Here is an 11,155-nt window from a genome sequence, read left to right as displayed (position 1 = left end):
GCTACATATAAAAAAAAATAAAAAAAAGTGGATGGGGAATTAAGCTAATTAAGTCCGGTGGCTCCAGTCTTGATTGTCCTCACACACGCTTGGCACGCTAAATTTGAGTTTGGCTTCACTCCAATGCAAACATGCCCCCCCCCCCCCCTCCGAGAATGACAATGCGCCCCTGCGGAGCCACTTTGCCGCACACAGTTCAAAATTAACGCTCAGCGCCTTGACATTATTGAACTCAAAGTATGTGTTTTGTAAAATACCAAAATCAAATAAACTGCCCGTGAGGAAACAGCAGTTTTCGGCGCAGGTGCAAATAAGGCGCGTGCTTCGTTCCCTCATTTAAAAAAAAAAAAAAAAAAAAAAAAAAAAAAAAAAGGTGTCTGCTTTTTGTGAAGCACATCTGGACTTTTGGATGTCCTCCATCCTCCTTGGCCTGTCGACGGCCAACGTCAGTGTTTGCCTCTCGCTCGGCTCACGGCGATCCTTTGGATGTGCTTCCACAACAGGGCGGGATCCGACTCGTTGCTTCTTATCAGAGACTCCAGGCCTTCCGCTTGGTCCAGACTCTGCCAGTAGTCCTGAGGCCACATTTGCAACCATCTGCAGACAGATATGCCGACATTAGACGTGTTTTAATTAGGTGTGGGCATAATAAATTAGCCTATTAAGTGATCATTAAGACTGTTGTGTGGATTAATCTTCTTGAAACAAATGAGGCCAAATGGAGTGCACTACTTGCTGCGACCAGCAGAGGCTCTGTTGATTCAATTTGAACTACTTTGCTGTCATAATAATATAATTTAGCCCTCAAAATCACAAATTCCTATTTGTGTTGACAGTAACAAATGACTTTCAAATGTGGCCAATGGTTAATCCTTGTTTTTTTTAAAGACATTTGACTAATGAAAAATAAAACAAATGTGATAAAAAAAAAAAAAAATTTTAAACAGTTAATACCAGTAGCACCTACTAAGCATCACATTCTCTTACTTAAAAATTATATATTGAACCGGAAAATATGCTAGCAGGCTTTGGCCGCTCCAGAATTTATATATTTATTTTTTTAGTTTAGAAATGTCTTTACTTCAACTCTCACTGTACTGTGGCCAAAGGAAGAACCCGGGCTGGTTTTTGGTGCCATGAATACTCGCTAGCTGGGACAGGTTCCTTCTTATACAGCTAGCTGTTAGCCAGCTAGCTCTCATCATGGGCCAACTAAACAAGTCAAAATGGCGCCATAAACAGCTGTAAATGCAGCCTAAAAATGATAAAATATTTTGTGTTTTTTAAAGTAAATGCGACGTGACGGTAGTTGCGCTCGTCAGAATAAAGTAGTATGAAATTTTAAGATTTGCGAATCGCTTTACCAAATCCATTTGAATCACCACTGACTGGTACATATCCATTATAATAATAACTAAATAAATATGTTCTATTTTAAAAAAATTTAAAGTGTCCCAAAGACGTATTTATTTGTTTTTTTTATGCTTGAGTATACAGAAGGCTTTGATGCAGCCTCTGAACTGCAGAGAACGGGTGACGCAATGGTAGTAATTCCAAAAACGGCCAGCAGGTGGCAGCAGAGTATAAGAGATCAACCAGGGTAAGCTGGCAAACAAGCGGATTTCCCCACAGTTCTAAACAGATTTGTGAATAATGATGAAACTTAGAACTTAAAATTGAAATGCATAGAAATATACTTTTTTTTCCCTGATGAAAGAAGAGACTCTAATCTAAACCAATGGTTTTACGCTTACCAGTATAAAAAATAGACTATGGTAGTTGACCGTAAAGATGCCTTTTGTATTACATATACAGTAATACAAATGACTGTAATTTGTAAAGCAATACTGCCGACATGCTACGACGAATATTTCTCACGCTAAATTAATGAAGAAATTTAAATTCCTAGGATTTAAATAGACTGATATTGAAATCACAATTAATAAACACATTTATTCCTTACTTCAAAACTTTTACTCAACTACCAAAAACTCCACTTTAAATATAGTACCTTGAAAAAACAACTTAACAGCAATGTAAATAAATAATTTATTAAAATAATAGCAATTAAAAAAAAATACATTGAATTAAAATCGAAGCAGAAATCATTTTTTTACAAAGTGAAGAGTTTCAAAGTGACTCACCCATCACCTGCAGGCAGGTCTTGCACTTCTCCATACCCCGGGCTGGGCAGAGGGCATCCCATGTGAGCGTTGGTGGCCATCTTTGGTTTTGGAGGCGGGTTTGTCCCCGGAGCTTTTCTATTGGCTCGCTCGGCAGCCAACCTCGTGTTCTCCCGGTCACACACGTAGCACTCAAATCCATTCAAGTAGTTGGGTTTGCTCATGTCGTTAACCCCCCACTCGCGAGTCTCCAGAGCCTCCAGCAAACGAGCGTTCGTGACGCCGCGGACGTTTTTGAACGCCAAATATTTGGCGTATTCGTCGTCGTTCTCATCCAGGAGCTTGAGGAACTCGGCGAGAGCTTTCGGTGAGGGGAAGTCATCGATGATGATGATGGAGTGGTTGTTGGGCATCCAGTCCGCCACCGCGGGAGAGCCTCGGTAGACGGGAACGCAGCCCTGGTGGAGGGGCCGCCACAGCTTCTCGGTCATGTAGTCTGCGCAGCGGCCGTTCTCCAGCGCCAGGTGGAACTTGTAGCGGCCCACAAACGTCATGAAGGAGGCCTCCTCACCTGTGGCGGTGGAAGTGTCTTCTAGATGTGCGGGCAGGGCTTTGTTGTTCAGACATTTGCCGTAAGAATCCACCTGAGAAAGGAAAACGGTGAACCCCTAGTCGCACTTCGGAATTTCCACACTTGAGGATCTTCTATTATTGGCTGAAAACTCGCTTATTTTTTGGCCGTTGCCGCCATCTTGGTGCCGACAAAATATGAAGTGAGTTAAAAAGCCTCATTTAGACAAAAATGACATCATGCGTGCGTTACCTCGATGTACTTCATGAGTTCTCGGACGTATCGGTCTCTATCGGAGGGCACGTCGCAGTGAGACTGCATGTAGAGTACGGGGGCCAGGCCTTCCCGCCTCAGCTGGTTCTTCTCCTTCAGGGACGCCACCGTGGGCTCCAGCAGGTAGCTCAGTGACGGGAGCCACTGCAGGGTCAAAGGGTAGTCGGACTCCCGGCGGAACGTGGCGGTGTAATTGAACATCCTGATGCCCGGCCCGTGCGAGAGGAAGTAGTTATTCATGGGGGACTCTTCGTGGAATAGAGCCCACGTCTGGTGGCGGAGACGAGGGAGCGGTGCTTCGTAGGCCCGGAAGTCCGTCCCGTAGAAGATGATGGACGATGTCCTTTTGTACAGCTGGACCTTACGATCCAACAATTTAAACAGCACATAAATACAACGTATGAAAGCATAATGACTAATAAAAAGCATTCATTGAGAACCACTGCTACCTTGCGGTTACTCGTGGCCAGGCAGGACGATGAGGCGCAGTCAATTCGTTCTGTATCTCCAGGGAAATGTGGGAATAAGCCTCCGCTCCACCACAGGATAATAGGCAGCTCCTTGTTGCTGCGCTGGTCTTGGTTGCCAGGACCACGGTACGAATACGCTGTGGCAAACTCCATGTCTGCAAGAGCACTCTGGGGCTTGAAAGGTCCTTGGTCCACTGCATCATAGGGCACCACCACATGCTGTTCATCGGGGAAGGACGCGAAGGAGACCCACACCCAGCACAGGACGCCAAACAGACCCAAACACACACAGGACACCAGCCTGCATCTCCCTGCCATCTGAAAGAACAGAAACGAAAGCGTCGGGAAGTTATCATTAGGTACAAACATATTATTCAAACTGCTCTCTCGAGCTACAGGACTTTTTGATTGTGGTCACTCCAATGGAAGGTGCTGATGTTCTGTGCTAAAAGTACAGATCACATACTCATACGCTGCTATAGCTGCATGTAAAAGTGGGAAAACAAACAAGTACATCTTACCTTCGTTACCGCAGGAAGCACATGGAAGTTCCGTCCTCTTACGACTCCAATGCGGGATTTAATATGTTGCTATTTAGTCATGTCGAACGATGCAGCCAGCCGGAGGGAAAAAAAACCCACACAGCTGGATTCTTCTTCTTGTGCAGCTTCTCCAGGCGCCTCTGAAGCAATAGAGCGCTACAGCGCCATCTACAGTCTATAGACGGTGCAAACTCAACACAGGTAAGAAATATCACAATACCGTTAATACAGTACATTCGATTGATTTTCAAATCATCTACTTATGAAAATAATATAATTGATTTCGTGACAAATAATAAAATTAGCAAATGTAATTTTAAAAATGAATCAATAATTAATTGTGATTATTCAATTTCTAGGTAAATGTATGTATACATTTGCTTATTGTAGTAGCATTATTTTACTACAATAAAAAAAGCATTAATAAAATCCATTATTCACATTAGATGTTCATGTAAATTTTTTTTTTACAGATACTTTAAAAAATATATATTATTTACATTAAATCAATTAATAAATGCACAGCAGGTTCTAACTAAGCATGTGCGGACTACTAGGGTGGCAAAACAGATTGTGGGGAAAGTTACGATAAATTTTCTCTTGGAGCGGAAGAAAGCGAGTTTTTTCAAATTCAAACTTAAAAAAAATTGGTTTATTAAAAAAAAAACATGAATACTTGTATTCATAATATTTACAGTAGCGGTGGTTTGTTTGTCTTGGGAAATACGCAAGGAACCCAACTGACTTTGAGACCCTGGTGGCTGCTGTTTGTGGTTTAGGGTTGGCGTTCCTTCCTGCGCTTACCCAATGGGAGCGCACGCACACGGTACGTCACTACAATCAATCTCAGCCCGATGTCGGGGACTGGGGCAACAGCAAAATATTAACCCACCAAGGACGGGGTAAGTACTAATTGTCTAAATCGAATCCTTTCACATGGAGATGTAGAACTGCACAATCTAATAATACTGCCCGTCTGCAGTTTTTCAAGCGTGTTCAAACTGTTTGAAGTGTTCATGCTTCGCTGCTAACAGCTAACATGATCAGCTGGAATGTCAACAAGCCGACCACGGCAGCCGGTTAGCTTGCTAACTTAGTTGGAAAAGAGCTTTCCTGATACATCTACTTCGTATTACTGTGCGTTTTGCAGTACGCTTCATGCTCACAATAGCGTCTCTACTGTTTCGTGTGGTCAGAAAAGCACTTCCTCTTGAGATCGACTCCATAAGACAGTAAATAGCAATTAGCCGCAAGGTCCATTTGACAAGCTGGCACATGTCTGCGCATGTGCAGTGGAGGTTTTAAGAGTCACTGTTGTTGACACTGGCGTACAGTCTCAATGAGCCATATTTGGGGTGCGTAGTGAATACGAAAGCCGTGCAATGAAGTAGTTAGTGCAGCAGTGCAAGTAAATTTCGTCACGCAGAACATCGGGTTTGTAAGACAATCAAAAGAAGCAAAGGTAAGGAGTTGGTCTCTCTCTTTTTTTAGTTATTGATTTTAATTTGATTATTTTATTTTTATGGCATAAAAGTGTTTTTCTAATGAATATTTACTCTAATTTATATGAATTTGCCACTTTTCTGATTTACATTAAAAAAAAAAGTATTTCATCGGTGTCATAGGAATGGAACCCTGTACCGCTGTACAGCATAGCTCTTAAGAAGAATAAAAATCTGTAAAAACAATATGTGGTAGGCTACATAATTCCAGAAATTTTCCAAGTTGGAGATATTCCATAGGAAATAATATGAATTGTTGGGAATAGATTTACAGAATTGAAGGTTGGCTCTCAATTGGGAATTAAATGTGGCTATTATGTAAGGTTTAATAGATTAATCAGACGATTTTAGTTCTTTTAAAATACGCAAAAATTGTCTTGATTTTTATCTTGATTTTTATCTTGATTTTTATCTTGATTTTTATCTTGATTTTTAAAAATACAATGCAACATAAGAAAAAAATGCTGACTTTTCTCTCTGTTATAAAGTTAAATACTAGAGTACAATGTATTGCACAAACAGTCACATGTTCTGCCTGTAATCCACAATAAAAAATAAGTTTAAATACGTTTTTTTATTCATTGTGTTTTTTATTCATTTATTGGCCAAATAGTCAAGTTATCAGAAATGTATTAGTGCCAAATATTGGCTTCAGTGTGTAAGAAAAAACAAACAACAATATACAATTAACTACTATTAAGCTACTGTAATATTCTCGCATGTTAGAGGAAGAGCTATTCAATTTACGTGTGTTTTCTTATTGCAAACAAAATATTTATGTGCAGTATATTTATTTATGTTTGAATAATCCTCAATTCAAGAAAAGTTTCCAGTGAACTCCCATTGGAATATCCCAATTTGGAATATTTCCAAAATCTTTCACATTGAAATGTAATGGAAATATCCATCTATCCATTTTCTTAAATTGTTTTGTAAATTGTCCAGACCTTTGCGACTTTACGGATAATAAAATATGATATTGTGGATTCCCCCATTCTCCTTCACTTGCTGTCAACCACTTTGCAACGGGCGATCCCACCACCTACAGGACAGCTGTTTTCATTTTTACAACCAGGCTCAACTTAGCTCAAAATGGTCTTTCCATGTTCTAAGGATGAATTGAGCCCCTCTTGTGTGCCACCCAGCGAGGAGGGCTCGAGCACGATGAGCGGGAAGAGCCTCCTGCTGAAGGTGATCCTGCTCGGCGACGGAGGAGTGGGCAAGTCCTCCTTGATGAACCGCTACGTCACCGACCGCTTCGACTCGCAGGCGTTCCACACCATCGGCGTGGAGTTCCTCAACAGGGACCTGGAAGTGGACGGGCGCCTCGTCACCCTTCAGATCTGGGACACGGCCGGCCAGGAGCGCTTCAAATCCTTGCGAACGCCTTTCTACCGAGGCGCCGACTGCTGCCTGCTCACCTTCGCCGTCAACGACCTGCAGAGCTTCCAGAACCTCGGCGGCTGGAAGAAGGAGTTCATGTATTACTCTGACGTGAAAGATCCCGAGCGGTTCCCTTTTGTGGTGCTGGGCAACAAGGTGGACATGGAGCATCGGGAAGTGGGGGAGGACGAGGCGCGGGCCTGGTGCGAGGAGAGCGGCTGCTGTCCTTACTTTGAGACCAGCGCTAAGGACGACACCAACGTCACGGCCGCGTTCGAGGCGGCCGTCAGGGAAGTTCTGGCCGCCGAGGATCATATCGACCACTCGGTACTGAGCGGGACGATAGATCTCCATGGCAACCGCAAAATATCTCGCGGGTCCTGCTGCTGACGGGTCAGGTTTGAAACGTCGATGCCGTCGGGGGTGGATTTGAGAGCCAGCGAGTTGTTTATGGTACACGTGGGGCAGGTGCTGGTTGCGCTACGATTCTTTGGATGAGATACCGCGGAGGCCGCGTTCTTTATCGATGCTGATAAGATGTAATCTGAGGAGAGCGGTGTCAAGGGTGCAGCCGCTATCCAAAGGGCTTGAATGATTGCCCCAGCCAAGGTACAGGCACGCTCAAATGCTCATCCTGTACTGTTCGCTTCCAGTAACGTTGCACACTTCACCTCATAGCCAACTTCGCATCCGTCTGCTCATGCAGATTTATTTCCGTAATGCTTCCAAAAACAATTATAGTGGAACTTGCCAAGTCAAACACGAAACATTTTGTGATGCTAGTTGCTTTGCAAGTTTGTTTTAATTCCAGGTCATGTTTTAAGTAACATTTAAAAATGACTGTCTTACAAGTATAATGAGGAGCGTATTGCTAACACACCAAGAAAAAAAGTTCGGCGTCACGTTATACCATTTTAAGTTTCCCATAATAATGTGGTAAGTTGTCATAACAAGGCCAAGCAATTACTTTCCATTCATATCACCGGTGGAGCCCTATGTAGCTGTGTGTGAGTCTTTTCTTTTTTTTTTTTTAAATCTTAAATCATTTTAAACACTTGGCACTATTTTTTTTTTTAAATATAGTATTAGTAGTTATGTAGCTAGTAATTTTAATTCACAAGAAGGACTCTGGCCACTGACTTGAACCAGAACTGTCATACCAAATGCGGAACCCAAACTTGTTTTAATTTTAATTAATCACATTAAAACGTTGTAACTTATTACATTAAAACATGATCATTTATTTTATTAAAACATCAAACTTATAATGTTAAAACATGGTAACTTATTACATTAAAACATGAAACTTAAAACATTTAGCTTTGTAACTTAATATGTTAAAAAAATGACTTATCACGTTAAAATATGAAACTTTCACATCAAAACAATTTTTGCTTCTGCATTCGGTGTAACACGAAGCAATTACTTGCTGTTCAGGTCATTGGCGAGTCCTTTTTGTGTCATGAATCAAAAATGGCTAGTTATGTAACCGCTATAACGGTTTAAAAAAAAAATAATAATAATAATAAGTAAGGCTAAGTGATTTAAGATTTTTTTTTTTTAAAGACACACCAGTAACCTGAACTGGAAGTACTTGTTTTGTTACACTTTTGTGTGTGAATGATGCTAAGCTAAGTATTTGGGGGCTTACTCCTTACGTAGACAAAACTACTACTAATAATGAATGAAAATGAAAGAATAAATGAAAAATTTTATTCGATTCTTTGGCAAATAAAAAATTCAACATGGTAAAAAAAAAACATTAAATAAAATTCCATACATAAATATACAACCGAAAGGGTGTAGGCAGAAGTATAATAATAATAATAATAATAATAATCATAACCCCATACCCCTCAAAAAAATAAAATACATTCAAATTTAATAAATGAATTTATGGCCAGTTGCCCATCCCTATTTTGGATGTTCAGTGTGCACTCTCAAGGGATTTGCTATTTTGCTTACATCTCATATTCAATATCTATGTTTTCCAGGATAGCTGGATTGAACTCCAAATTAAACCACTTTTGGGATGTTTGACTCTGGAGGTTCCACAGTATTTTGTTCAACATAATTTCAGAACTCTCAGTTATTAGCTACGCTGTTTTCTCAGTAGCCAATGTTCTATGCTAGCAGTAGCAGGCTAATGCTAGCAAGAGAAGGGAAGTCCTTACTGTATTTCACTGATTTACTTCTTCCTTATTGTATTTCACTTAGTGTATTTTGTTCAAATGTACACTTGGCTATGGAGGTTCCACAGTATTTTTGTTCAACATCATTTCAAAACTGTCAGTTATTAGGTACGCTGTCTTCTCAGCAGACATTTTTCTATGCTAGCAGGCTAATGCTAGCAAGAGAAGGGACATTTGGACTCTTTAGCTGATAGTCTGCGATCCAAACAGGCACGAACGTCATTACCGATAGGTACAAGCAGTGAATATGTAATATTATCTTTATCGCCATCGATATAAAGGGAATTGTGAGCTTTGTTTCCCCCCAAGCTATGTTTTTTTTTTTTACAACCGCCCTAAACGGAAGCGACTGGTGTTCTTTCATTCCCAGTGATTCACGTACTGTATTTGCGCCAGTCTTTTGGAATTACCCTTCCTTTTCTACTGTTTTCCAAACTGCTGTTTATTTCTCTCCCTCCAGTCCGTCGTGTGCTGTTTAGTTGTTTTGCAGACACTGTGTAATATCGGATCAGGGACTGGGCGGGTTTGTTTCCCTGATGCCGAGAGGAGATGATGATTATTGCACTGAACAATTTTCCGAATCAGGGCCTGCTTTTTATTCTACCTTCTTGATTGTGTGGCAAGCTTTAATCAACCACAGTCCTTTTTGTAAGCTATGCTCTTTCCTAAAGGCCTCCTCGGGTTCACTGATAGCGTTTATTATAACACGTAGACCTCAGTTGAATGTGAGCACAAAGATAAAGCTGAACTCAGTACAGAGATACAGTACAGAGTGAACCATTTATCTGAGTATTAATAGAACTGTTTACCTAATTTTTGCTAAATGGTACTTGCATTTAATTTCAATGTCGTGAGTTTTACATTTGGTACATTTTTATAACTGCCAGCTTGGTGTTTTTGGATACTTGTATAAAATGTGTGGGGTTTTTTGTTTTGTTTTTAATTCCATCAATATATTGATTGCTGCTTAAATTATTGTGTTGTACACATTATTTTAATTAAGTTAATTTATTCCTTTGGTGTTTTCATGCTCTCTTATGCTGCCAGCATTGTGTGTTTATCGTTTTAAATCTCAGTGTCCTCAAGCAACTGTGTGCGTGCGTGTGTGTTTGTGTAGTAAACTGTCAAGAGTTTTTATGATTTTGCTTCACTCAGCACAATGGTTTTAAAACAGACTGTGTAGACTTTCAGCTTCAAGAGCTTTTCAACAACTACAAATTGTCACTTTTGTCCAAATATTTGTGGACCTCACTGTTTAAGTGTGTTTGTAGACGAGCATTACTGTGAAACCGAACCCAAGCTTTTCATGTGTTCCCCTGTTTATTTTTGTTTTAGTTTCAAGCAGGCTTTTAATAGCTTTTTCACAATATCAGGATCAAGTATTCCACAGTTAGTTGGTAAACGTTTACTGGGTCTTGAGTGTGGATTAATGCTATGCTAAAAAGATGTAGCCTAAAAATGTTGACCTGAAATCTATCATCGCATAAAAAAAAAGTCATTCATAAGCAGATTACATTACCTACAGTACTTATCATGATTTCATGTCAGTGTTCACGTGTTGCTGTAATATTCATGAATGTAAAACCTAATTTGAGCGGTCTCCATTAATGGCTGAAACAAATGATCAAGGGGCTCATATTTCACCATAATTGCCCAAATGACACTGAACGTCTGTTTTGTTCAGTCCAAAAAGTGAATTTGATTTAAACTGTGTGAAAGTTGGAATGCCCCCCCCCCCTCCCACCCCACCCCAATCTAATTTCTTCCCTCGCTAAACTTTTTGCACTACATTTGAGACTTGTCATTGCTTGTGTGCGAAATAAAACAAACCAAATGTATCACAAATATTTGTGCTTTCTGTGCATGCTTGATTAATTGAAGCGATTGTGTATAACTTAAGTGTCACCTAGTGGTGAACTAATAGAATGCAACGACCTACGTACTACGCGCGTCCATTTTGAAGCACGTACCCTACGGTTCCTCAGAGAGACCATACGTAGCAAACCTAATTTAATGGGGTAGATGCCACGGATATCTGACTTCCGGGTTTTATACATCAGCGCCGTTTCCAGCCACTGCTGGCCGCGTTCCAACACTCG

General features: G+C 40.6%; 2 protein-coding genes across 5 annotated transcripts; one reads left to right on the top strand and one right to left on the bottom strand.

The window, feature by feature from the left end:
* Positions 1-355: 355 nt before the first annotated feature.
* pofut4 (protein O-fucosyltransferase 4) lies at positions 356-4,083 on the bottom strand. Its single transcript, XM_077578303.1, has 5 exons — positions 3,959-4,083; positions 3,417-3,755; positions 2,947-3,327; positions 2,145-2,767; positions 356-597 (listed from the first exon to the last, which is right to left on the bottom strand). Exons 2-5 carry the CDS (start codon positions 3,753-3,755, stop codon positions 447-449), a joined length of 1,494 nt encoding a protein of 497 aa, XP_077434429.1. The 5' UTR covers positions 3,959-4,083; the 3' UTR covers positions 356-446.
* A 725-nt stretch (positions 4,084-4,808) lies between these two features.
* On the top strand, positions 4,809-10,897 carry rab9b (RAB9B, member RAS oncogene family). 4 transcript variants are annotated; one of them, XM_077577499.1, is made up of 3 exons: positions 4,825-4,881; positions 6,595-6,672; positions 6,751-10,897. In XM_077577499.1, the coding sequence occupies exons 2-3, from the start codon at positions 6,646-6,648 to the stop codon at positions 7,252-7,254; spliced, it is 531 nt and encodes a 176-aa protein (XP_077433625.1). In that variant the 5' UTR covers positions 4,825-4,881; positions 6,595-6,645; the 3' UTR covers positions 7,255-10,897. The 4 variants fall into 4 exon arrangements, with proteins under 4 accessions (XP_077433623.1, XP_077433625.1, XP_077433624.1 ...); XM_077577500.1 differs by having other exon boundaries at positions 4,845-4,881; positions 6,627-6,672; XM_077577497.1 differs by having other exon boundaries at positions 4,809-4,881; positions 6,595-10,897.
* Positions 10,898-11,155: the final 258 nt, after the last annotated feature.

The sequence above is a fragment of the Vanacampus margaritifer genome, chromosome 10 (genome assembly GCF_051991255.1).
Source record: "Vanacampus margaritifer isolate UIUO_Vmar chromosome 10, RoL_Vmar_1.0, whole genome shotgun sequence".
NCBI classification, from domain to species: Eukaryota; Metazoa; Chordata; class Actinopteri; order Syngnathiformes; family Syngnathidae; genus Vanacampus; species Vanacampus margaritifer.
The sequence above is the reverse complement of the archived record's forward strand: the minus strand, read 5'-3'. Positions and strand labels throughout refer to the sequence as shown.

Bases quoted from the DNA above. Each gene is read 5' to 3' on its own strand.
- rab9b (XM_077577497.1), top strand. From the start codon at position 6,646: ATGAGCGGGAAGAGCCTCCTGCTGAAGGTGATCCTGCTCGGCGACGGA.
- pofut4 (XM_077578303.1), bottom strand. From the start codon at position 3,755: ATGGCAGGGAGATGCAGGCTGGTGTCCTGTGTGTGTTTGGGTCTGTTT. The intron at 3,328-3,416 runs GTAGCAGTGGTT...TTGGATCGTAAG, and splicing joins TGGCCACGAGTAACCGCAAG to GTCCAGCTGTACAAAAGGAC. The intron at 2,768-2,946 runs GTAACGCACGCA...TTCCTTTCTCAG, and splicing joins AACTCATGAAGTACATCGAG to GTGGATTCTTACGGCAAATG.